Below are 24,118 nucleotides of genomic sequence, written 5' to 3'. Positions count from 1 at the left end.
ACAAGTGGAATAAATGATCAGACATTAACAGTAAACATTACACTCACAAAAGTTTAAAAGGAATAGAGACATTTCAAATGTCATATTATGGCTATGTACAGTGTTGTAAAGATGTGAAAATAGATCAATTACGAAAGGGAAAATAAATATATATAACACTCTCTCCCTATATCATCTCTCCTATCGCTGGTGTTGTTGTTGGGATAGAACATACAAGTACATATATTTGTCTTAGTGTGACCTTCCCCACACAGAATGGAAGTGGGTCTCTCAAGGATTTCCTAAACAACGCTGCCCCCAAAACCTGTTCCATTGATATGAATCACTGCAGACAGACGCTTTTATGGCACTGACTCCCTCTAGAGGAGATGGGACAAACGGCTTCTCTCCTTTCCTCTCCTCTCCTCACCGTACGGCAATGAGAAAGCCTACTGCCTACCTACAGATGTTCAGTTAAGCTCCCCTTGTTGGAGGCCTTCACTAACAAGAACACCATACAATAACAAATAGGTTACAGAAAAAAATATGCCATTGTCTAAAGTGCTTTGTTACATAAACATGCGCGCTCCGTTCTGCATACCCAACTGGTTACGGCGCGTAATGACAGCATATATATGCAATACAGAGATTATTTTAGAGGGTCCCATGCTGACTCCCTCGAGCTGCTTACTGATCGTCTTCTCATACTTGACAAGTGCACAAATTCATAAACAAACTCAAGAGCCATAATTGCCGTGGAGAATTATGTCAGACTAAAATGGAATAGATTCAGTAGCTTCAAAAGACGCGAGTTAAGGAGGAGCCTGGCTTTGGGTTAATTGCATACCACACTTTACTCGACAGGCTCCCTCAAACCAGATTAGGCTATACTATGAAATGTCTCTCTCTCCCTCCCTCTCACTCCCTCTCACTCTCTGTGAGAGTTACTCGACCGCAGGCCCATCAGAGGTTCCGCTCGCTGCGCACTAGACCAAGCTAGCGTGTTATATATAAGCAGAGAATGGGAGACTTGTCTCTTGAGGTTTAAAGTGATTGTACATCAAAAACAACACAAACTAAACAGCACGGCATGCAATAATGCTTTCTAGCACAAGTGCACTCCTTTTTTGTGTTCTTGATGATTGCAATTAGTGCCATCTACAAACCATTAAAACGTTTAAAGTGTGTTTCTCTGTAGCCAGAAATAACAGTAATCAAACATAATAAAAGTGTATCATAAATTCGAAATTAAAAGGACTATTTGGCCATAAACAGTGAATATCTGAAATGTCATAGAAATACTACGTGCGTAAAACAGCGCAATTTCCCAAATGACACATTATCAACACTATGCAAAGTAAAAGTCTTCTCAACCGAGGGGTCAAAAGCAAAGGAAATCTGACGTGGGGGGGCTTGCCCTCTAAATAAACTTTCGAGGGAGACGGCAGAGGGCTGAAGTCATAAGAGAGCGAGTTGGAGTGGGGGAATGAGTATTGCACGCAAAACTGAAAAGAGCTGAAACTGCGGATATTATTTTTGCTTTAACTGTCGACCAATGAGAGGTGCGCGACAATCAAGAGAACCAACACATTCTCACCTCATCGAAACGTGTTACTTTATTACAGTTAGGTGCTGCTGCTGCCAGTGACGCGCTCGGCTCCCAGTTTTGGTCTACTCGGTTAGATGATGGGGATGACGCGATGACCTCCTACACGCAGGGCACAATAAAGTAGCCCTCACACCTGGACGTGCGGCGAACTTCGAGAGAGTATCAGTGGAGGATACAAGAAGACAACTGAAACTGTATCAATATGCCAGCCTCGATTATATGATCTACGCTTTCTTTGAGTATTTTATTTTTCCCGCGGTGGATGATAATCTAACGGTTTGATTGTGGGAATATGCTCACTACGGATACCTGATTTGGTCTCGCTTTGTGGCACACATGAAGATTCTATTAAGGATGTTACTGTCTAAACGGCCCAGGTGTCATTGGGCCATCGTAAATCAGACATCACTCTCTGCGCAGAGCAGGGGATTCTGCTCTTTCCAGGAATAAGACAACACATTCCCTCTCAAAAAAGTGGAATCAAAGCTGCACTTTTCTGGAGGACATTGACATTGGCTATTCAAGTCATCATCTCCGGGTTACTATGCAATTACAACTGATCTCCTTTGTTTTGATCTTGCACTGCATGGAATACACTGATTGTCAGCAGCACCCCTCTAGGCATCGGCAAAATAAACGTGAGTAAAGAGCGACCGCGCATGCAGTGAGTTGCTCGCGCGCACACACATGCTCCTGGTCTCTGTTCCATTCAACCCTACTTTAGTGTTGTAGTGCCTATAATACCATATGACATTCATGTAGATATATAAATAACAGAACAATATGGGTACTGAACATCTCATACTTGACAATGAAATTTGCAATGAAAGATCATAGCATGGCTTTAGGAAATATGCCTAATTGGGGTGGAATGCTTTTTGGTTGAGGTGGAGATGTAATAACATAGTCCTGTGGTTCAATCTCTATTACAAAAAAATGAAACTTCCCATAAATGAATTTATATAAACAATGTTGATAGGGTGGGTAGCCTATAATTTATAATATGATATAGTTTTTTAAGTAAAGCCCGCATTTAGTTATAATCGAGGGCAAACTCGATCAATCTAAACATGTGTTGTTATCAGATCAATATGTAATTTAAATGAATAAACTTGTATTTTAATCACTAGGCGAGACTGAGTGCCTCTGTGGAACTCACTGTATTGTGTCTACAAAAGCAATAGGCGCACTTTACTCTCTGTAGCGGCCAATTTTACGCACATTTCGTCCTCAACCACACCGCAGTCAATAATTGGACTGCATGGCGTTCAACATTACATGGCCCTCAGGGTTGTCATTTTCTACTGATAAAATTCAACCAGTCACTGTTCCCTGACAGTTTTCTTAGAAGTGTATTCCGCAAAGCTCCGTCCGCAGTACGCGCTGCATCCCCTAGTTCCCATCGCTCTCTAGCGGCCAGAAGCAGAGAACATTTTACGCGGCATGTCTGTCGACAAAAGTATGTTATAACTTTCTGATCTAAATTATTCATTACATACAAAGTTCACGTGAAGTGTATTATATTTGCATTTCACTGATGTTACGGAATGTCTACAGTGTTTGTGCTTCCTTGACAAACTCCGTGCAACACTGAGTAGGAGCTTTGAGCATGTGGCAGCGCGTGCCATCTAACCGCTGTTAGAGGATGCTGATACAGTTATCTTCTTGATTGTAATACATGTAGAATATAAGATTGTGCATCTAACATGAAAATACATGAAAGTCTGGCCATTTCCATCTTCAAAGGGCGTTCTTTTTTTGCTTACCATAACTGTGACTTTCTGTGGCGATAATATTTTGTGGTGTTGAAAAGATGGAAGAGGGAACTGTTCATATTTAGTAGGCAATTCAAAAAAAATTCTGTTAGAAATTCAGAGGGGTTAGTATTTTGCATTAAATTATTTACAGTATTTCAAAGCTCTGAAGCAAATCTATCATCATATCCAAAACAAAACAAAGAAGCTCTGGTAAATCAGTAGACACTTTCCTTTTTTTTTTTTGCTCCCTAGATGTTCAGAGTATCAGCAGCATTGACCATGGCAGGGTTCTCCAACCCCGGTCCTGTGTATTAGTGCTGGGCTGGAACAAAAGCCAGCACTTCCAGTAGTTCTCCAGGACCAGAGTTGGAGAACTCTGCATGAAGGTATCCGTTCAGCATCTTTCTTTAAGCCTAATAGATATCATGTTTTGTGTCAAGTAACTCCACAGGTCTCACCCTGTATCTTGTCAGTAGTATCATGGAGCTTGCTTTATTATTCTCTCTCTGCACTATATTGAAGTTCCAGATGAGCTTCCAGATGTGCTCTTCTGCCTTAGTAGAATGATTGAGTGTTGCATGCATCACTTGTTGCCAGGTGGATTGTTATCTGGAAAGGTAGGCTAGTAACAAACAATAGCAGTGTTTTGGGGTGTGTGTTTAATGTCTTAAGAACCACTTCAACATGATATATCATCTTCTTATCTAAACCCTACATGCCTGCGTGGAAATTGTGGGTCCACATTGGTTTGTGGGTGCATTCCAGATAGGCAAACTGGGCCTCACCTCGTGCATCGCAGCCTACTTAGCTGGTGCTAATTGAAGGAGGCCGACCTGACATATGACTATCTGTGATAGTCAGACAGAGAGAGCAGGGTGAATGAGCTCTCAGTCAGGGACCGTGACCATGCAATAAACTGGCCAAAAACAGTCCACTTCCTTCTGCCCTTGATGTATCCACAAATGAGAGATATGAATGCCTGAGAGCAAACACAAGATAGCAGAATGATTTCTAGAATAGAGGCCAGAATGATTTCTATGTTGTCTAGAATGTAGATGCCAGAATGATTTCTGTGTGTTCTAGAATAGAGGCCAGAATGATTTCTAGGTGTTCTAGAGTAGATGCCAGAAGGATTTCTAGGTGTTCTAGAATAGATGCCAGAAGGATTTATTTGTGTTCTAGAATAGAGGCCAGAATGATTTCTAGGTGTTTTAGAATAGAGGCCAGAATGATTTCTAGGTGTTCTAGAATATATGCCAGAAGGATTTATGTGTGTTCTAGAATAGAGTCCAGAATGATTTCTAGGTGTTCTAGAATAGAGGCCAGAATGATTTCTAGTGGGTCTAGACATGTTTAAAATAGACTCTATGTGTGAATAAACAGATTGGATTCCTAATAAAGGGAAAGAAGGACAGATAATGAAATTAAAGGAGGGGGAGATATGCAGAGGTTCAACACCACAGTGTTTGATGAAGAAAACATCTTGGAAAAGCAAACGTCTTTTTTAAAAGTCTGTGCCCTATGACTTGCGTGTTTGTCTTCATCATTCTGCTGTTAGCCATTTTGTTTATATCTACACATGATGCTCAAAATAATCATGGTTGTTTTCATCTTGTGGTCAATGATTTTAACTTGTGGTTAAAGCAGTTCAGGCAATTTAAACCTCACAGTACAGCCTTCACGGTACAGCCTTCACGGTACAGCCTTCACGGTACAGACCTCACGGTACAGCCTTCACGGTATAGACCTCACGGTACAGACCTCACGGTACAGCCTTCACGGTATAGACCTCACGGTACAGACCTCACGGTACAGCCTTCACGGTATAGACCTCACGGTACAGCCTTCACGGTATAGACCTCACGGTACAGTCTTCACGGTATAGACCTCACGGTACAGCCTTCACGGTACAGACCTCACGGTAGAGCCTTCACGGTAGATCATTCACGGTACAGCCTTCACGTTACAGCCTTCACGGTATAGACCTCACGGTACAGACCTCACGGTACAGCCTTCACGGTACAGCCTTCGCGATACAGCCTTCACTGTATAGACCTCACGGTACAGCCTTCACGGTACGGCCTTCACGGTACAGCCTTCACGGTACAGACCTCACGGTACAGACCTCACGGTACAGACCTCACGGTACAGCCTTCACGGTACAGCCTTCACTGTACAGCCTTCACGGTACAGCCTTCACGGTATAGACCTCACGGTACAGACCTCACGGTACAGCCTTCACGGTACAGCCTTCACGGTATAGACCTCACGGTACAGCCTTCACAGTACAGCCTTCACGGTACAGCCTTCACGGTACAGCCTTCACGGTATAGACCTCACAGTACAGCCTTCACGGTATAGACCTCACGGTACAGATCATATCTACAAGGACTACTTTTAACAATTTCCACTGACAATGTTACAAAAACCCATTTCCTGGAAGAACTGTGCAGATGTAAAGTTGGCACAGTTTTTCCAGAATTTCTTTATTTTTAAAATGTCCAATGTAAATTCTTAAAAGAAATCATTATGCATAGAGTTCTATCTTTGTTAAACTTTGAAATCAATGTTTTTTGTTTGGCTTTCATTTTAAAGATAGAAATCGGAGTATTAGCATAATTCTGTTACCATGGGGTTGCCCTGTTGTGTCAGTGCGAGCTACTGTAGGCAAGGGCAGGTAAAATTCCTCTGTGTTAAGGGTTCTGTGAATTAGGGGGCCTTGGCAGGAACACATGAGGGCAAATGGACAGCAGTTGTAAAGATTGCTAAGATATGTCAAACACAATCTCTGTGATCTATTGCAATCTGGCAGCTAACCCTGAAGTGAAGGAGGGAGAAAAGGCCAACAACTCACCCACGGCACGATATGCCAGAGAACTAGGAGGATAAAACACCTACTGCACACACTGATATGCTCCTTGCGTAGCTCTGCAGTGGTGAATACTGAGACTAGCTCTTACCATGTGTCGCAATCCCAGAAGTTGCCCCTGAGATATTTCCCCTAAGAACTGATATAGGATCTGCATACCTTCCCCAAACCCTTACCTTAACCATCAAGGGAAATCATTACAAACTGACCATAGACCAGTGTCTAGCTCTAGCAGTAGCAATCCAATCTGTACTAAATGAGCTCAAAATATCTGACTCAGTGAGGTGCTCCCTGTCATTGCATCAGGTACCATGCATGCCATTCTCTGGCCTTTGACCCAGCTCTTGAGTGGACAGATGTATTACATTTTTTACCATTGTAGCATAGAAAAAAACTGCAACATTTCCTCTCTGCCCCATGGAAACATTTGTAGAATTGCTGAAAATCTGCTTTTAAACTGCAGCATTTTCTCTCTCCCCCCATGGCAAAAGGCCATTAACTTTAAAGCTGCAAATATTTCTCTCTGCCGCCAAGAGGTGGGCCACGAAAATGTTTTGCCTGCGAATTGGGGGGCTTAGGGTCCCCAAAAACCGGCACACATTAAAGTCATTAGCCTTATGAACATAGAAACTTGGTTGCAGTTTCTTTGCTACAATGGTAGCATTTACATTTGGTTGAGATGCCAGCTAACGTGAATTCAACGTGAAATCAACCACAACAACAAAAATCACAACATAGTTGGATTTCGGTAAAAATGTGTGTAAAATAAAGTCAAAATTCACTTGCGTTGATGACTTTTTTGCAATCGGTTTTCCATGTTAATTCAACATCATCACATGTATTTTTTGGTTGTTGAAATGACATGGTAACAATGTTGATTCAACCAGTTTTTGCCCAGTGGATGATAATCAGAATTTGCGTGAAGTTATATGGCTATGATTTGATTATTTGAAGTGACATTTTATAATTACCTTCAAAAAACCTACTGTTTCACAACCCTAAAAAGGTATTGTTTACCTTAAATGTTTTAAAATAAATAATGTCAACCTCTCAGATTATATTTTGTCCCACCAACCCCAAAAGTTTGAGCACCCCTGGTTTAAAGTAACCCAGAGCCACCCGCTAGTACCCTTTTCACATCGTGCCAAACCAAACCATAATGTGCAGGCTCAGATATGATCTTTTCACATGTCCTTTCCTGCATGGTTCCAGCAACTATGGTACAGTAGATGCATAACCAGGCACAATACAGCTCAATTCATCTTGGCTCAGTAGTGTGAAATGGCTATGTATTTCCTCAGTCAGGTACTCACTTGCAGCTCCTGCTGGTAGTCCTAGTATATACTCAACCTCTTCTCCTCTCAAACAGTTTGTCCTCATCTCCACCATCCTCTGAGGTCAAGCTCTGTAATTCAACAAGAGTTGAGAGTTAAGCCACTTGACATGGTGCCCTACAAGTCAGTCACACATGGCTTAAATCAGCAGCAGCAGTCAGGATGCATGAGGTTTCACTTGTGCCCAGTCCAAGATGGCAGTTTATGGTAAAAGGAGCGCTGCTCAGTTCCCCATTTGTCTGTAGACTTCTCGCATACTGTGATGACACTATCCCTCCTTCAAAGACACTGTCCTACCCTGGGCATTTTATAGCCTCCTTATAGTAGAGACTGGACACTGTAAAGTCCATGGGGAATAAGAGTACCTCCTCCCAGCTGCCCACTGCACTGAGACTAAGAAACACTGTCACCACTGATTTTTACCACGATAATCGAGAATTTCAAAAAGCATTTCTCTACGTCTTGCCATGCTTTCCACCTGGCTACCCCAACCCCGGCCAACAGCCCTCCACCCCCCGCAGCAACTGGCCCAAGCCAGTTGCTTTGTCAATCACTGTGTTCTTATCGGCATACTCAACAGCCTTGGTTTCTCTAATGACTGCCTCGCCTGGTTCACTAACTACTTATCAGATAGAGTTCAGTGTGTCAAATCAGAGGGCCTGTTGTCCAGACCTCTGGCAGTCTCTATGGGGGTGCCACAGGGTTAAATTCTTTTCTCTGTATATATCAATGATGTCGCTCTTGCTGCGGGTGATTCTTTGATCCACCTCTACGCAGACAACACCATCTTTGGACACTGTTTTAACTAACCTCCAAACGAGCTTCAATACCATACAACACTCCTTCCGTGGCCTCCAACTGCTCTTAAATGCAAGTAAAACTAAATGCATGCTCTTCAACCAATCGCTGCTCGCACCCGCCCGCCCGACTAGCATCACTACTCTGGACGGTTCTGACTTAGAATATGTGGACAACTATAAATACCTAGGTGTCTGGCTAGACTGTAAACTCTCCTTCCAGACTCATATTAAGCATCTCCAATCCAAAGTTAAATCTAGACTCGGCTTCCTATTTCGCAACAAAGCCTCCTTCACTCATTCTGTCAAACATACCCTCGTAAAACTGACTATCCTACCGATGCTTGAGTTCGGCGATGTCATTTACAAAATAGCCTCCACTCTACTCAGCAAATTGGATGCAGTCTATCACAGTGCCCTCAGTTTTGTCACCAAAGCCCCATTTACTACCCACCACTGTGACCTGTATGCTCTCGTTGGCTGGTACCTCGCTACATATTCGTTGCCAAACCCACTGGCTCCAGGTCATCTATAAGTCTTTGCTAGGTATAGCTCCACCTTATCTCAGCTCACTACAAAACCCACCCGTATCACGTGCTCCAGCACGTATATCTCACTGGTCATCCCCAAAGCCAACAATGACTGGAACGAATTACAAAAATAACTGAAGTTGGAGACTTATATCTCCCTCACTAACTTTAAGCGTCAGCTGTCAGAGCAGCTTACCGATCGCTGCAGCTGTACACAGCCCATCTGTAAATAGCCCATCCAACCAACTACCTACCTCATCCCCATATTTGTTTTAGTTTTTCTGCTCTTTTGCACACCAGTATTTCTACTTGCACATCCTCATCTACACACATATCACTCCAGTGTAAATTCCTAAATTGTAATTACTTCACAACTATTGGCCTATTTATTGCCTTATCTCCTTACTTCATTTGCACACACTGTATACAGATTTTTCTATTGTTTTATTGACTGTACGTTTGTTTATCCCATGTGTAACTGTGTTGTTTTTGTCGCACTGCTTTGCTTTATCTTGACCAGGTCGCAGTTGTAAATGAGAACTTGTCCTCAACTGGCCTACCTCGTTAATTAAAGGTGAAATAAAAAGAATAAAAAGAATGAAAGCTCAGCCTTTCCCTGTTTCTAACACAGTCGACCCTGTGAACTATGTGGGTCGACAGATAGGCTTATCTTCAACATGGAGCATAATGAAGATGAATTTGAGACATGTTGCAAAATTGTCAGTGCCAGTGCCGATTACTCATCTTACTCATTTGGCTGTGTTTGCATTGTTATGGCAAACAGTTCGCTGGAGGTCTATCTGAATATTGAACATTTTGCCAAATTGTTTCGACCTTCGTACAATGAATAAACTGTACTCCGAGAATTAGAAGTACGCGGCTTCTGGCGTCTCGTGCAAACCTTTGCATGCTTGACGTCTCATTTGATTATTTTTTCCAGCCAAGAGAGTCCACAGGCCTGCTTGTTGCCTGTCATGTTTATTATTGAGTTCTTCTATGGTCATTGTTCCCCGAAAAATATGTAAATCTGTAGCATTTTGTCACCATCCAAACGCTTTGTTGGCTATTTGGTATCCTCGTTGCGGTAGTTGGATAGAAGTCATTACTTTAATACAATTCTACACAACTTAATGTACACAATTCAGAAGACTACAAACAGTTCATACAGTCTGAAGAGCTATATTTGTTTAAATGTAAGCAGTAATTCCTCTTTATTTAATTGGCATAGAGAGAGAGAGAGAGAAAGAGAGAGATATCTCCATTTCCACATTAGTTCCATTGAATGTAAATGATAGTGTAACAACATGTTGAGGGATGTTCCTCTGTTCCACCATTGTTGGTTTGTTTAGTGTGGCTGGGTGATGATGCATCTTTTGCATATTGTTAAAGTCAGATACAGTACCATGTCAGTTTAGGGACGATCATCACGTAGGAGTGACGCCACAAGACAATGCCTTTTGCAATGATCAGGTTGTTGTCTCAGTTACTTTAGTTTAATACACGTATGTTATTATAAGGCACTCTGGGTAAGAGTCTTTGCTTAATCAATGCTTCTCATCTTTGGGTAGCAGTACCCTGTGAGGGTACCTGCCAACCTGGCCTGTACACAGGGTACTTGGAAAGGACCCATATGCCTAACGATCAGTTTTACAGGAGGAGGGGATACTTCAGGCAGATCAAAATGTGATTGGGGGGGTACAGTATCCGAAACAGGTTGAAAGCCCCTGTGCTAACTGATTGTATGGTTGCGTCCCAAATGGCAACCTATTCCCTATATAGTGCACTACTTCTGCAGTGCACTATAAAGTCAATGTTGTGCCATTTGAGACACATACTGTACGAAGTAAAATGTCTAAACTGACTTTTGTCCTTCTGTGCCACATCATCTCCCTCCGTCTTACCTGCAGAGAACCCAGGGGCGAGCTCAGGGTGCCAGGGAGGCTGTCTGACCTGCTCTGATTACAATGGCTGTCTGTCCTGTAAGCCCCGCCTCTTTATCTTCCTGGAGAGAAATGGGATGAGGCAGATGGGGGTGTGTCTGCCCTCCTGCCCCAGCGGTTTCTACGGCACCCGCTCGCCAGACAGAAACACATGCACAAGTAAGTTGCATGGCTATTACCAAAGACGTTTACAGCCTACCTCTACTTTTACACTAAGGGACGGTTTACAGGGCCGGTTTACATAGACAGATTGAGCCTAGACCTAGACCTAAAAGCTATTTCAACAGAGAATCTCCATTGAACGTGCTTTTTAGTCCAGGACTAGGCTTAATCTGTGTTTTAGTGTATGTGTTAAGTCTATTTGGTATCACTGCATGCCAGTCACTCCAAATACATTATTTTCTATTATTTTGTACACTAAAATCTCATAACGAGATGTGCATCGATGTGCAGCCAATTGTCCTGTTTTAGAGCGCTGCTCATTCTAACATACATGTTCAATAAATCACTTCAAGAGCAACATAAACGTGCAGGCTGTTGACTGACTGACTGGGTGTTTCAGAGTGCAGGCCGGAGTGTGATTCTTGCTTCAATAAGAACCTTTGCATGCGGTGTCGAGCGGGGTACTATCTCCACCTGGGCAAGTGCCAGGAGAGCTGCCCAGAGAGCCTGGTCTGCAGCGACACACAAAGGGAATGTGTTCCCAGTGAGTAGAATATTAGACTGTTACGTTATTATCAAGTCCTGATGGTGTTGGTGTTAGACACGTTACAAAGAGAGGGCTAGTGTAGTGTATTAGCGTTACATATTTGCGTTACATCACATGATGTAAAATGTGGAATTAAAATAGCATATCGTATTGCATTTGCATTTTCTTAGAATGGAAGAATGCAGTTAAATGTAATTGTAAAGGTCTTTTTTGTGGGTGTTGATATGATTTGACTCCAGTGCAGGTGTAATATTATGTATGTGTTGGTGTTTCAGAGTGTCCTGCGGACTGTGATGCCTGTCTGATCAATGACACATGTACGAGGTGCAGACCAGGCCTGTACCTGCTGCTGGGGAAGTGTCACCACGTCTGTCCAGACGAGTTTGAACCAAACGACAAACTCATGGAGTGTTCCCTTCAAGGTGAGCTCCAGAACAAGGAGGAGAGAGTGTTTACCAGTGGAGGCTGGTGGGGAAATCTGAGGATGGGCTCATTGGGTCCGAATGGAAAGGTATGGAACACATCAAACACATGGTGTGTTTAGTATCCAGCCAAAACAATAAGCCCAACCTCCGATTTAAAGTGGCACTAGCCTCCACTGGTGTTAACTTCAAATGCTTTACAGTGTCTTTGCCCTTCTATACGTGCATTTTGGTTGTGAATATCTTTGGACTCTGCCTCTTGTGTCTCCCCCTCTTTCTTAATCATTTGTGCAGTGCACTGCGCGGTGGGTGAGTGGGGCGAGTGGAGCCCCTGCTCCCGGTCAGGGAAAACCTGTGGATTTAAATGGGGTGAGGAGACGAGGACCCGGGAAGTTGTCCAGTTCCCTTCCGCCTACGGAAACCTCTGTCCCCCCATCTGGGAAAAGAAAGAGTGTGTCCTCAAGAGGAGGCGATGTCCAGGTAAATACTATAATAACTATACAGTTATCATCACTAGTGTGACGGGTCACTATCTTCATTGTAAGTACAGTTGTAGGCTAGCGTTCCAGAACCAACTTTGTCTCTACACTATAATCTGAAATGACTGGTCAGTCATCTCCTCTCCTCTCCTTACGGGACCTGAATTGTTGACTTTAAGGATATGCATTGTGGTTAGTGGATAATGGTGAAACGCCTGTGTGTTGTTGCTCTAACGCTTCGAATCCAGACTTTACGGATTATAAAAATATGTCAAAACACTTGATTTTCCACGTAAACATTGATCTGATGATTTCTAATGAAATCAGCCCACGAGCTCCCCAGGCCCTCGGCTCCTCAGCCCACCAGGCCCCTGCGCCCCTGCGCCCCAGGCCCTCCAGGCAGGCTTACTTACAGCACAAACACAACCCCTCAGTAGTGATTCAGCAGAAAAGTTTACTGTGAAGCAGAAACACACAGACTCCTCAAACATCCTCCCTTGGGGAGCCATGAGGCGACAAGGGGAATCAGCATTAGTTTAGACTAATAATACCAGCTGCCAACACACACACAGATCTGAATACACACGCACATCAACTGGTCCCTTTAAAAACCATAGGTGGTCATTTGTAAAGAGTCCTGGTTGGGTTGAATCTGTCATTTAGGCTGTGAAATGTGGCCTCTGCTCCTCCCCCTGCCTGTCGTCTTTCTCTCTTTCTCCCCTTTTTCTCCACCCTGCTGATACTCTCTCTTGCACACCCAAAGACAACACACCACCCCTCCTTCCCCCTGAATGGGGCTCCTGTTCCACTGTCCCGTGGTGGAGTGGAGGGCTTAGTGTGGAGTCGGTGCTGTGTTGATCTGCCTGGCGGGCCTGAGCGGGGTGGAGGCAGGCCAGAGCTGTGGGTGGGTAGGTGGTTGGGTGCGTGTTACACACTGCAGGCCGAGGCCTGGTTATCACACACACACATACACACACACACACACGGTTATCGACCTTGCCCCTGCGTGTGATTACCCAGCTGCTTCCCCCGGGTCGGCCGGCCGGCTCCTGGAACATCCAGTGAGCAGAGCTAATTATCTGCTCTGGCGCGTCCCCTCCGCTCCGTGTTTACGTTCCGCATACGCCACGGGGTCACTGGTCCGACCTCCGCCAGCTCGCACTAATCCCCACCAGCCCCTCAGACACTGATACATCCTCCTCCCTCTATCCCTTCACCCCTCCATCTTCCCTCCATCACTCCCCAAGGGCCTCCGTCCATACCCAGACCAGGTTTATTTGTTATTTCTCTAGCCAAGTTTCGTCTTTCTCTAGAAAGAGCTCTCACTCTTTTTCTCTATCTCGTCTTTTCTCCCCCTGCCTCATTTCTCCCCCTGACTCATTTCTCCCCCTGACTCATTTCTCACCGGTCTCTTTTATCACTTTCCTCTTTTCTCCCCCTGCCTCTTTTCTCATCTGCCTCTTTTCTCCCCCTTCCTCTTTTCTCCCCCTGCTTCTTTTCTCACCTGCCTCTTTTCTCACCTTCCTCTTTTCTCACCTTCTTCTTTTCTCACCTGCCTCTTTTCTCACCTTCCTCTTTTCTCCCCCTGCCTCTTTTCTCACCTGCCTCTTTTCTCCCCCTTCCTCTTTTCTCACCTGCCTCTTTTATCCCCCTTCCTCTTTTCTCCCCTTCCTCTTTTCTCCCCCTGCCTCTTTTCTCCCCCTGCCTCTTTTCTCCCCCTGCCTCTTTTCTCCCCCTGCCTCTTTTCTCACCTTCCTCTTTTCTCCCCCTTCCTCTTTTCTCCCCCTGCTTCTTTTCTCCCCCTTCCTCTTTTCTCCCCCTGCCTCTTTTCTCCCCCTTCCTCTTTTCTCCCCCTGCCTCTTTTCTCACCTTCCTCTTTTCGCCCCCTGCCTCTTTTCTCACCTTCTTCTTTTCTCCCCCTTCCTCTTTTCTCCCCCTGCCTCTTTTCTCCCCCTGCCTCTTTTCTCCCCCTGCTTCTTTTCTCCACCTGCCTCTTTTCTCCCCCTGCCTCTTTTCTCCCCCTTCCTCTTTTCTCCCCCTGCCTCTTTTCTCCCCCTTCCTCTTTTCTCCCCCTGCCTCTTTTCTCACCTTCCTCTTTTCTCCACCTGCCTCTTTTCTCACCTTCCTCTTTTCTCCACCTGCCTCTTTTCTCCACCTGCCTCTTTTCTCCCCCTGCCTCTTTTCTCCACCTGCCTCTTTTCTCCCCCTGCCTCTTTTCTCCCCCTGCCTCTTTTCTCCCCCTGCCTCTCTCTCTTCCCCGCTCCCTCCAGCTCTCCCTAATGGCTGTTGTTTTCTAACTTCTTCTCTTTTGGCTCTCTCCATCAGTCTTTTCTGTTTTTAAACAGAACGTTGTAACCTCCATGTCACCCCCAGTCCTCCCCCTCCTTATGAATCAGAGAGCAGGAACTCTCAATATGAATCAAGGAGGTTTACGCTCCTTATCCACAAAAATGACAACAGGAGCTGGACTTTAAACAGGTCCAGTACATAGAGAAATATGGAATGTCACTGAATGAATCAGGGGGCAACTTTCACTCTTCCTCTTTAACACAACTCTGATTTGGTCATTTCATCTCTAGTAAGCTCTGTTGAGCTACAGTAGCCAGAGGTGTCATGTCTTTTCAGTGTACAGTGTCCTCCTCCCCCTCCTTCAACATGCTTGGTGGTCGTAAATGTTTACATACATGTCCTTGCCCACCTGCCTGCTGTCTCCTTTGTGTTAACAATGTTGGCTAATTTGTCCTCCAAACCACCGTTCCCCTATCTATCTAACCCAGCTAGAAGGTAGCCCCTTCCCGTCCCCCAGCGAGGGGGAGCGGGACAGGCGTCCCGTAGCCTTCAAAGCTCCGGGCATTTCTCCTGTGGGACAGCTCAGAGCCTTTAATCCCAGCCTGGCTCCCGCCAAAAGCCCCCTGGACGACAGTGTGCCTGCCATGGAGGATGTTGCCCCCTCTGCGTCATTAGACTAATTATGCTCCTGCACATCCCCTCTCTGACAGCGGGCCAGACTGTTTCCCCGCATGCACACACAGGCACCCTAACACTCCAGTGAAGAGTGCTGAGCACTGAGCAGAATGATGTCTAGTACTTTATGTAACCAATGCACTGTAGGGTTATCAGTGTAAATGCACTGCATAGGAGTGTGTGTTGGAGGGTGATCCGAGAGACAATTTCAGCTGTTTTCTTACACTCACCTCTCTCTCTTTCCTTTTCTTTCTCTGTCTATCTCTCCCCTTTTCACACCAACTCTATGTTCAAATTGTAAATAATCAATGCCAGATGACAGTTCACTTGCATAAACTCTTGTGAAGTTGCAACACTTTTGAAAGCTGTCCTTAGTTACAGTAATCTTATAATCCAGCTCTGTTGATATTACTTTTACAGTCATTTTTCACAGTTCAATTTTACAGTTTATATAAACCACATGCCTGAACCTGATCATACTTAATGTGGACACACGTCTCATCAAAATATTAGTTTTACAATAGCCGCACCCCCATACACACACACACCATCCCAAAAAACACTGCCAGTCATCCACTGTAGTGTAGTGGTGATGACCATGTGGTAAGAATGTGCTAAATCTCTGTTGAGAGTGTTTTAATTCAAGTGTCTCCTTCGGGTCCACTGCATTGCTGGACAGTTTATAGAATTCATAGACACAGTTCAGACAGACAAAAGCCTTCTCTGATAAACATACCCAGTAATCACCTCAACACGAGCCCAGATGAAGTTGTGCCTTGGGTTTTAGGAAACCCAGAGATTATGACTAAGCCGCTTATCTTTAAATGGTTATGACAAACAAAACAATGTGTGTAGAGGGGACTTCCTGTGTTGAAAGAGCCAGAGGTGGGGTGAGATGGGGGGCAGAGTCAGATTCAGAATGCTGCTCATCTCTTTCTCTCTCTGTCATTCTCTTTGTAAATAATCCTCTCTCATTCTCTCTCTCATTCTCTGTCTGTGTGTGTCTCTCTCTCTATCTCCCTGTCTCTCTCTGTCTCTCTATCTTCCTGTCTCTCTCTGTGTGTCTCTCTCGCTATCTTCCTGTCTCTCTCTCTGTGTCTCTCTCGCTATTTACCTGTCTCTCTCTGTGTCTCTCTGTGTCTCTCTCTATCCCTCTCTCTCTATATACATATATATATATATATATATATATATATATATATATATATATACACTGCTAAAAAAAATGAAGGGAACAATTAAACAACACAATGTAACTCCAAGTCAATCACACTTCTGTGAAATCAAACTGTCCACTTAGGAAGCAACACTGATTGACAATAAATTTCACATGCTGTTGTGCAAATGGAATAGACAACAGGTGTAAATTATAGGCAATTAGCAAGACACCCCCAATAAAGGAGTGGTTCTTCAGGTGGCAACCACAGACCACTTCTCAGTTCCTATGCTTCCTAGCTGATGTTTTGGTCACTTTTGAATGCTGGCGGTGCTTTGCTTTCACTCTAGTGGTAGCATGAGACAAAGTCTACAACCCACACAAGTGGCTCAGGTAGTGCAGCTCATTCAGGATGGCACATCAATACGAGCTGTGGCAAGAAGGTTTGCTGCGTCTGTCAGCGTAGTGTCCAGAGCATGGAGGCGCTACCAGGAGACAGGCCAGTACATTAGGAGACGTGGAGGAGGCCGTAGGAGGGCAACAACCCAGCAGCAGGACTGCTACCTCCACCTTTGTGCAAGGAGGAGCAGGAGGAGCACTGCCAGAGCCCTGCAAAATGACCTCCAGCAGGCCACAAATGTGCATGTGTCTGCTCAAACGGTCAGAAACAGACTCCATGAGGGTAGTATGAGGGCCCGACGTCCACAGGTGGGGGTTGTGCTTACAGCCCAACACCGTGCAGGACGTTTGGCATTTGCCAGAGAACACCAAGATTGGCAAATTCGCCACTGGCGCCCTGTGCTCTTCACAGATGAAAGCAGGTTCACACTGAGCACGTGACAGACGTGACAGAGTCTGGAGACGCCGTGGAGAATGTTCTGCTGCCTGCAACATCCTCCAGCATGACCGGTTTGGCGGTGGGTCAGTCATGGTGTGGGGTGGCATTTCTTTGGGGGGCCGCACAGCCCTCCATGTGCTCGCCAGAGGTAGCCTGACTGCCATTAGGTACCGAGATGAGATCCTCAGACCCCTTGTGAGACCATATGCTGGTGCGGTTGGCCCTGGGTTCCTCCTAATGCAAGACGATGCTAGACCTCATGTGGCTGGAGTATGTCAGCAGTTCCTGCAAGAGGAAAGCATTGATGCTATTGACTGGCCCGCCCGTTCCCCAGACCTGAATCCAATTGAGCACATCTGGGACATCATGTCTCGCTCCATCCACCAAGGCCACGTTGCACCACAGACTGTCCAGGAGTTGGCGGATGCTTTCGTCCAGGTCTGGGAGGAGATCCCTCGGGAGATTAAAATGCCACCTCATCAGGAGCCTCATTTTGACTTGTTTTAAGGACATTACATCAAAGTTGAATCAGCCTGTAGTGTGATTTTCCACTTTAATTTTGAGTGTGACTCCAAATCCAGACCTCCATGGGTTGATAAATTTGATTTCCATTGATAATTTTTGTGTGATTTTGTTGTCAGCACATTCAACTATGTAAAGAAAAAAGTATTTAAAGAATATTTAATTCATTCAGATCTAGGATTATTTTAGTGTTCCCTATATTATTTTTTGGAGCAGTGTATATATATATATATATATACACTGCTCAAATTTGATTTGGTTGGGTCTAATATAATTTGATTTGGTTGGGTCTAATATATATATATATATATATACACTGCTCAAAAAATAATATATATATATGACTGTCTCTCTCTGTGTGTCTCTCTGTCTCTCTCTGTGTGTCTCTCTGTCTCTCTGAGTATCTCTCTCTGTCTCCCTATCTCCTTGTATCTCTCTCTATCTCCCTGTCTCTATGGGTGTGTCTCTCTCTATCTCCCTGTCTCTCCTTGTTTCTCTATCTATGGGGTGGCAGGGTAGCCTAGTGGTTAGAGCGTTGGACTAGTAACCGAAAGGTTGCAAGTTCAAATCCCCGAGCTGACAAGGAACAAATCAGTCGTTCTGTCCCTGAACAGGCAGTTAACCCACTGTTCCTAGGCTGTCATTGAAAATAAGAATTTGTTCTTAACTGACTTGCCTAGTAAAATAAAGGTAAAATTTAATATCTCACTATCTCTGTGTATGTCCCTGTCATTTTCTCTTTCTCCCTGTCTCTCTCTATCTCCTTGTTTCTCTATCTATCTCACTGTCTCTCTGTGTCTCTCTCTCTGTCTCCCTCTATCTCTGTGTGTGTATCTCTCTCTATATCCTATATCCCTGTCTCCCTGTCTCTCTCTCTCTCCTTGTTGTTCTATCTATCTCACTATCTCTCTGTGTCTCCCTCTCAATTCAATTCAAGGGATTTTTTGGCATGGGAAACGTTGCCAAAGCAAGTGAGGTAGATAATATACAAAAGTGAAATAAACAATAAAAATGAACAATAAACATTACACATACAGAAGTTTCAAAAGAATAAAGACATTACAAATGTCATATTATGTATATATACAGTGTTGTTAACGATGTACAAATGGTTAAAGTAAACCAGGGAAAATAAATAAGCATAAATATGGGTTGTATTTACAATGGTGTTTGTTCTTCACTGGTTGCCCTTTTCTTGTGGCAAGAGGTCACAAATCTTGCTGCTGTGATGGCACACTGTGGAATTTCACCCAGTATATATGGGAGTTTATCAAAATTGGGTTTGTTTTTGAATTCTTTGTGGATCTGTGTAATCTGAGGGAAATATGTATCTCTAATATGATCATACATTGGGCAGGAGGCTAGGAAGTGCAGCTTAGTTTCTACCTCAATTTGTGGGCAGTGTGCACATAGCCTGTCTTCTCTTGAGAGCCATGTCTGCCTATGGCGGCCTATGTACAGGCTCACTGAGTCTGTACATAGTCAAAGCTGTCCTTAAGTTTGGGTCAGTCACAGTGGTCAGGTATTCTGCCACTGTGTACTCTCTGTTTAGGGCCATATAGCATTCTAGTTTGCTCTGTTTTTTTGTTAATTCTTTCCAATGTGTCAAGTAAATATCTATTTGTTTTCTCATGATTTGGTTGGGTCTAATTGTGCTGCTGTCCTGGGGCTCTGTGGGGTGTGTTTGTGTTTGTGAAAAGAGCCCCAGGACCAGCTTGCTTAGGGGACTCTTCTCCAGGTTCATCTCTATGTAGGTGATGGCTTTGTTATGGAAGGTTTGGGAATAGCTTCCTTTTAAGTGGTTGTAGAATTGAACAGCTCTTTTCTTGATTTTGATAATTAGTGGGTATCGGCCTAATTCTGCTCTGCATGCATTATTTGGTGTTCTACGTTGTACACGGAGGATATTTTTGCAGAATTCTGCACGCAGAGTCTCAATTTGGTGTTTGTCCCATTTTGTGAATTCTTGGTTGGTGAGCGGACCCCAGACCTCACAACCATAAAGGGCAATGGGTTCTATGACTGATTCAAGTATTTTTAGCCAGATCCTAATTGGTATGTTGAATTTTATGTTCCTTTTGATGGCATAGAATGCCCTTCTTGCCTTGTCTCTCAGATCGTTTAGGCCAAGGTATGAAAAGTTTTTGTGTGCTCTAGGGCAACGGTATCTAGATGGAATTTGTATTTGTGTTCCTGGCGACTGGACCTTTTTTGGAACACCATTATTTTGGTCTTACTGAGATGTACTGTCAGGGCCCAGGTCTGGCAGAATCTGTGCAGAATATCTAGGTGCTGCTGTAGGCCCTCCTTGGTTGGTGACAGAAGCATCAGATCATCAGCAAACAGTAGACATTTGACTTCAGATTCTAGTAGGGTGAGGCCGGGTGCTGCAGACTTTTCTAGTGCCCGCACCAATTCGTTGATATATATGTTGAAGAGGGTGGGGCTTAAGCTGCATCCCTGTCTGACCCCATGGGCCTGTGGGAAGAAATGTGTGTGTTTTTTGCCTATTTTAACCGCACACTTGTTGTTTGTGTACATGGATTTTATAATATTGTATGTTTTACCTCCCAACACCACTTTCCATCAATTTGTATAGCAGACCCTCATGCCAAATTGAGTCGAAGGCTTTTTTTAAATCAACAAAGCATGAGAAGACTTTGCCTTTGTTTTGGTTTGTTTGTTTGTCAATTAGGGTATGCAGGGTGAATACATGGTCTGTTGTATGGTAATTTGGTAAAAAGCCAATTTGACATTTGCTCACTAAGGAAATGTACGAGTCTGCTGTTAATAATAATGCAGAAGGTTTTTCCCAAGGTTGCTGTTGACGCATATCCCACGGTAGTTATTGGGGTCAACTTTGTCTCCACTTTTGTGGATTGGGGTCCTTGGTTCCAAATATTGGTGAAGATTCCAGAGCTAAGGATGATGTTAAAGAGTTTTAGTATAGCCAATTGGAATTTGTTGTCTGTATATTTGATCATTTCATTGAGAATACCATCAACACCACATGCCTTTTTGGGTTGGAAGATTTGTATTTTGTCCTGTAGCTCATTCAAGGTAATGGGAGAATCCAGTGGGTTCTGGTAGTCTTTAATAGTTGATTCTCTGTGTGTGTGTGTCTAACTCCATCTCTCTGTCTCCCTGTCTCCCTGTCTCTCTCTCGATCTCCCTGTCTCTCTGGGTGTCTCTCTCTATCTCCCTGTCTCTCTGAGTGTCTCTGTCACCCTCTCTCTCTCTCTCTCTCTCTCTCTCTCTCTCTCTCTCTCTCTCTCTCTCTGTGTGTGTGTGTCTCTATCATTATTTATCTCTCTATCATTCTCTCGCTCTGTCACGCTCTTGCTCTCTGTGTCTCTGTTCCAGTCTCTCTCTCACTATCTAGTTATCTCTCGCTCTCTCTTGCTCTCACTTTCTCTCTATGCCGCTCTACACCCCCACCCATTGTTTGGACCCTAAACTCCTGCTGCAACCCACCAAAGCCCTTTCAATAATGCCTCTTTCACACTGCACTATACACACACACCATACAAACACACACACATGCCATAAACACACACTGGACACACACACACCCTACAATCTGCCTGGCCTTGTGGGATGTATGGGCCTCTCCTCCTCTCCAGCCCTGAGCTCAGATAGTTCAGATACAGATTACGGCTGGGGAGAGCTAGCACCAGTGCCAGCACCAGTTTTGTCTCACCTTTGAGGCTGGTGGGCTTTCATTATTCCTGCCGACCAGAGCCAGGGAAGACTAAACAGAGTTGGATGGTAGGGCCCTGTATCGCACTGGCTGGACCCCAGGAATGTGTGGGTCAGCGTTGGGCTGGCGTGCGCTGCGAGCCCTTCTCTGCCTGGTCAGGATGGAGCGGAGGTCAGAGCACGGCTGGGCTGATTAATGGTCACAGGCTGAAGGGGGGCCAGGGGGAGAGAGAGGCTCCGTGCCTACCTCAGCAGTTTCGCAATCCTGCTGCTTACACATGGACAGCACAACACGAATAGGGCCAGTTTCAATCTGTCGATCTGTCTTTTCTCTCTCTCTCTCTCTCTCTCTCTCTCTCTCTCTCTCTCTCTCTCTCTCTCTTGCTCTCTGGGGGGTGTTTGATATTAATGATGTGGGGCTTTTCAGCTTCCAGTGGTAAACTCTACAACATTCCATGAAATTGATTTGTTTATGAGATGGCGAAAGAGCAGATAAACTGAAGTTTATTTAAAGGCTTTCTATTTTTGACAAAGCCTATCAGCTGAGAATTGCAACAGCTGAACTAAACCTTTCGCACAGGGTGTGGCCACTGTCTGTGATGCAAGGCTGACCTCTAGTGGTGAATAGGGGGAACATGTTTGTACTGTGCCATATTACAGTTGCTCCCTGGACAGCCAGCAGGTATATGACCAAGACTAGAGCACACTGATAAATTGGTATGCAAAAGAGACATCATCATCAACATCATCGTCACACCCATTCTCTCTTCATATTCATCTTATTCTGTATATCCTCATCTGAAAGTGCATCTCCTGCCATGACCCTCAACCAGCTCTCTGTGTAAAATCATGTAGATCACTTGAAAATACAACAGAAATCATTATAAAGAGAGATTGAGCTGTTGACTAACAAGTGTTTTCTGTTCTGTGTTTTTTTCCATCTCTAGGGCAAGGCAAGGGGAGGAAGGGTGAGCGGCGGGGCGAAAGGAGAAATCGGGACAACCGCCGGGACAAGGACAGCCAGGGGGAAGGCCGGCGGGAGAGGAAGAAGGACAGAGAGAGGGAGAGGGGGGAGGCAGGTGACCGGGAGGACTCTGAGAACAGGAACAAGACAGAGCAAAGACGCCGGAGAGGCCAAAACAGAGACCCTGTTGTCTCACCTGAGGGAGGAGGTCCTGAACAGTAACAGAGCCTGGAGGAGCCCTCTCACTCCACCCCCTCTTTGTCCCCCTCGCCCCCTCAACTCCTTGCTGAAGGGGTGCTGCTGCTACTTGTATTATTTAAATATATACTGTATATGCACAAGAGAGATGGGGTCACTCGATCGGGCCACTACAGACTCTAAGGACTTCTCCCCTACATACCTACCTACCTACCCCCCTCCACCACACACCACTGAGGGGTCGCCTCCCCCTTCCTGTCCTGTCCTCTAGTTTCACCAGACCAGAGAGAACCAAGACTGCTGATGATTGGACGGGAATGTACAAAACTGCTCTTGTGATTGGATGGGACTGTACAGAGAGGAGAGGAGTGAGACATTGAACAGTATGGGGATGATGATGTGTTTGTCATTGGGAGTCGGGACAATGTAAATGCTTGTTGAATCAGTTATTTAAAAGGCTCCCGCCCAGTTAAAAACAACCTTTGCGTCTTGGTTTCAATGTAGGTTTAATTTGTGACATTATGTAGAATTGTTGTTGTTGTTTAAATGTCTTTTTGTTTTTGTTTGTTGTTTTTTGCTGAGTAAATTATCATGGGATATCAGTAACAAAAAGACAGACAGTCAGATGTGGTTACTGCGTCCAGATGTATAGTAAACATGAGACAAACCGACTGAATTGATTTTGTGACAGAATGAGGACGGACCCCAGTGTTTTCCTCACAACCTATTATTGGTCATGTGTGTTCAGAAGCGTCCTGGACAAAGTGCTAGTTTGCCTATCTGTGTAAGCGGGATTTGTGCTTTCACTAAAGCCACCTGAGCAGAAATCAAAAGCATCTGTATGTCAAATAAACTATAATGGGTTTGTACTTGTCTTTGTTTTTCATTTGTTATCTTTGGGCAATGTTTTCGGTATCTCAGATTGTTCTGGCAATTCTCACATTTTTTAATTTGTATCAGAAACCATTTGGGGGAAAATCATTATAAAATTGGACAATTCCTAAAAATAAATATATATTTCAGAATCAAGACACACTCCATATTTTAGAGCACTCGATAAGGAGTATAATGACACCACGATGTTGTCTTTATCATGTACAGTTCATGGATCATAGGGTCTTACAGGGGACATCTATAGGTCTAAAAGGGACGAATTGGACACTTTCATCCCCCCAAAATTGTTTGTGATTACAAATCTAAAAAACATATCAAACATCTTTACTCACATATGAAGCTAGAACAATCGGAGATTGTATATTTTCGGGACACGCTGGCATGAAATCGCCTTTATTATTTGTCAACTACTCAATAAACACTCTCTGTGGACCTGCCTTTCTCATTTCAGATTCACT

The 24,118-nt window shown here is 44.4% G+C and overlaps 1 protein-coding gene across 1 annotated transcript; it reads left to right on the top strand.

Annotated features, from left to right (window-relative positions):
* Nucleotides 1-1,453: 1,453 nt before the first annotated feature.
* Nucleotides 1,454-24,092, top strand: LOC109901443 (R-spondin-3-like). Its single transcript, XM_031787028.1, has 6 exons — nucleotides 1,454-2,226; nucleotides 10,783-10,974; nucleotides 11,378-11,521; nucleotides 11,800-11,946; nucleotides 12,241-12,426; nucleotides 22,552-24,092. Exons 1-6 carry the CDS (start codon nucleotides 2,133-2,135, stop codon nucleotides 22,788-22,790), a joined length of 1,002 nt encoding a protein of 333 aa, XP_031642888.1. The 5' UTR covers nucleotides 1,454-2,132; the 3' UTR covers nucleotides 22,791-24,092.
* Nucleotides 24,093-24,118: the final 26 nt, after the last annotated feature.

Source organism: Oncorhynchus kisutch, linkage group LG13 (assembly GCF_002021735.2).
Source record: "Oncorhynchus kisutch isolate 150728-3 linkage group LG13, Okis_V2, whole genome shotgun sequence".
Taxonomy (NCBI): domain Eukaryota; kingdom Metazoa; phylum Chordata; class Actinopteri; order Salmoniformes; family Salmonidae; genus Oncorhynchus; species Oncorhynchus kisutch.
This window is presented reverse-complemented; position numbering and strand designations above follow the sequence as displayed.

Excerpts from the sequence above, each read along its gene's own strand:
- LOC109901443 (XM_031787028.1), top strand. The coding sequence starts at position 2,133 with ATGCAATTACAACTGATCTCCTTTGTTTTGATCTTGCACTGCATGGAA. Across the intron at positions 11,522-11,799 it reads ACAAAGGGAATGTGTTCCCA|AGTGTCCTGCGGACTGTGAT; the intron begins GTGAGTAGAATA and ends TTGGTGTTTCAG. Across the intron at positions 11,947-12,240 it reads CATGGAGTGTTCCCTTCAAG|TGCACTGCGCGGTGGGTGAG; the intron begins GTGAGCTCCAGA and ends TCATTTGTGCAG.